General features: G+C 43.8%; 1 protein-coding gene across 1 annotated transcript in view; it reads right to left on the bottom strand.

The window, feature by feature from the left end:
- Window positions 1–604: 604 nt before the first annotated feature.
- LOC106809426 overlaps window positions 605–2,816 on the bottom strand; it is an 8,090-nt gene continuing 5,878 nt past the window's right edge. Inside the window, exon 4 of the mRNA XM_014812507.1 lies at window positions 605–2,713. Within this exon, the coding sequence (XP_014667993.1) occupies window positions 1,732–2,713 (982 nt within the window). The 3' untranslated portion in view covers window positions 605–1,731. The remainder of the gene's footprint in view (window positions 2,714–2,816) is intronic.

Consider the following 2,816-nt stretch of genomic DNA (forward strand, 5'->3'; position numbering starts at 1 on the left):
TACCAGGCGCTTAATGGTGTTACCTTCCCAGGTGAGTTCTCTCTTCCTTGCTGTTTGTAACTTCTTGCACTCCGCCATGTTGTCAAATTCTTGACGTAGATTCGCCTCATGCAGTCTTAGCTCATAGACTTTTCTTGCTCATGTCCCCCATGCACGCATACCATTACTCATGTAGTCCTGCTTCATGGAGTTTTACTCATGCACTGCTCCTTCATGTAATTTTACTCATGCACTCTTGCTTTATGTATTTTTACTCATGTCCTCTTGCTTCATGTAGCTTTTACTCATGACCTCTTAATTGATTCATACATTTTTTACTCATGTCCTCTTGCTTCATGTAACTCTTACTCATGTCCTCTTGCTTCATGTAACTTTTACTCATGTACTCCTGATGCATACATTTTTTACTGATGCATACATTTTTTACTGTTTAAATTTGGAGATATCAAAAAGATGCCGAGTTGAGTATTGATTATCACGCACGGAACGTCATGACATGAGCGACGTAATATTTAGTGTGCATTATTTTGTATTTACAGTTTTACCTGCACGTGTGCAGCTACGCACGTGTTGAGTAATTGGATATAGTGAACATTATGTTATATAACAGATTCAAATTATAAGAAATTAGGCTGTACTCCAAGAGACAACACTTACAATGTATGGTGCATCGTGGAAGAAATGCGCGAGCGCACGCGAACGTATAAATACGGCTCAAGCAGCAACAGGGCCCGCGCCACGCACAACAGACGCTTTTATACCGCGACAAGGAAACCCGCGAGTCACATGACTAAAACATAATGTAAACGAGCCGAACCGCAGCCTAGCTGAACAGCTTAAATACCGCGCAAAACAAGAACTGAACAGTGCTAGAAATACGACAGTATATGACACACTAACAGAAATGATGAGAAGAAATAACAGTATAGATATATATGCTTTAACAAATAGCTCAAATAAACTATGAAGATTAGAACAATGCTAATATAGCCATAAGAAATCCTGCCATCCTACAAATAAACTATCCGAGATGATAACATATTATAATTTTACTGTCAACAATAGTTTAGAATCCTCAAATAAACTTGTCTTTTGAACACAAGACTAGAGTAGTATATTAGCGACACCTGGTTTTGGGAAAATCATCAATAATCTCAACAAATATATATACCATGATGCCCGTAGATTAAAAATACACAAAAATATATACAAAAAGCAATACTAAATTAACAAGCTCACAAAAAGTATTCATAATAAACACTAAGATTAAGAAATCACATGGTATAATACCACCAATAGCATAACCATAAAACTGTCATAGAATCAGCAGAAAAGCATCAAGAGGAGATAAAATGTTGATCAACTCTTGATACCACAGTATTATCACAACAAGCGCATAGGAACTAATGGTTTGATCTCAGAGTTTGTAACCCAAGACTACTTCGGAATAGTTTCAAATACTACATAGAACTGAATTACATGAGAGATGCACTGCTAACCCACAGAGAGCCTTGTAACATAGGCTTTCACTCACAGTATACTTCTTCAATAACGGGCTTGCAACCGCCTACTTCTCTGAGTACCAAATAGTTGAACTCTGTCACTGAACTTTTAGGATATATATGATGGCATCACAAGCATAGTATTTTACAATAATCACAATCATTATTTTTTGCCCAGTCTTTGTTCAATCATTAAATAATTGTAAAATCCAGCAAAAACAACAATAATTTATATTGTAATTAAACTCAGCTGCTTAAATTCAGGATCACTCAACAGCTTCCAAGGTTTATTGAGTTTTTTTGACACTTCTTGTTCTACTAATTCATACGATCTAGACGTTTCCTTCAACCATGCATAGCATTCTGTCAGCATAGGGCCAGAAGGCCAATCACAACGCAGAATGACAGCATTGCGCCGCACGAAGAAATGCTGTAAGCGTTCGGCGAACACGGCGATGATTAGCAGGGTACACGTGGACACTCGCTCTCTGATGACCAGGGTATGAAGTCGCACGCATGTCCGCACCAGCGACAACAGGTTGGAGTCGGGCCGATCTTGAAACGACTTCGGCCGGTGAACGCGCGGAATCTGCTGGTGTGCGAACACCTCCAACGTGCTTGCATAGTTATCCACTATGAACATCAGCGTGTTGAGCTTCATCACCGAGTATTTCGTGTCGTACAGAATGGACCGCACCGGCGCCCCCTCCTGGAGCAGCATGTCGGAGCGTGTCGCACCGGTCAGCACGAGTTCGATCCGCACCGCCGGCGCCCTCGCGCGCATGTCCCGCCACGCGTGACCCGGCGCCGCGCGGCACCGGCACGTGTACGCGTCCTGGTAGAGCACGACGAGACGCACGCGCGTGAACCCCAGCAGGTGCACGACGTCCTCGTCGACGTGGTTCGGCGAGATGATCAGCTTGCGCAGGTTGAAGAAGAGGCCGACGTGCAGGAACGGGTGCGGCACCTTCGCGCAGTCGATGACGCGCAGCGTCCGCAAGGTGTCGCCACTGTTCGCGAGCGTGTCGTCTAGCAGCTGTAGAGCCTCGTGCATTTCAAGGAGCAGGTGCGTGAGCTGCAGCTCTTGCAGACCTCTGAGTCGCTGCATCAGCTCCTGTAAGGTCCTCAGGATCTTGCCGCCTGTCCCGATGACAAACTTGCCGCGATTGCCACCAAGGTGCTGCTGGCAGGCAAAACGGAACTTGAAGCATCTGTCAACATGAGCAATACATATATTAGTCAGGAGGCAGATATCCAAAATAAGGATGAGCCTAAACTTTTTGGGTAGAGGCTGGAAACGGGTAAATATCATTT

The sequence above is a fragment of the Priapulus caudatus genome, unplaced genomic scaffold (assembly GCF_000485595.1).
Source record: "Priapulus caudatus unplaced genomic scaffold, Priapulus_caudatus-5.0.1 Scaffold354, whole genome shotgun sequence".
Taxonomy (NCBI): domain Eukaryota; kingdom Metazoa; phylum Priapulida; class Priapulimorpha; order Priapulimorphida; family Priapulidae; genus Priapulus; species Priapulus caudatus.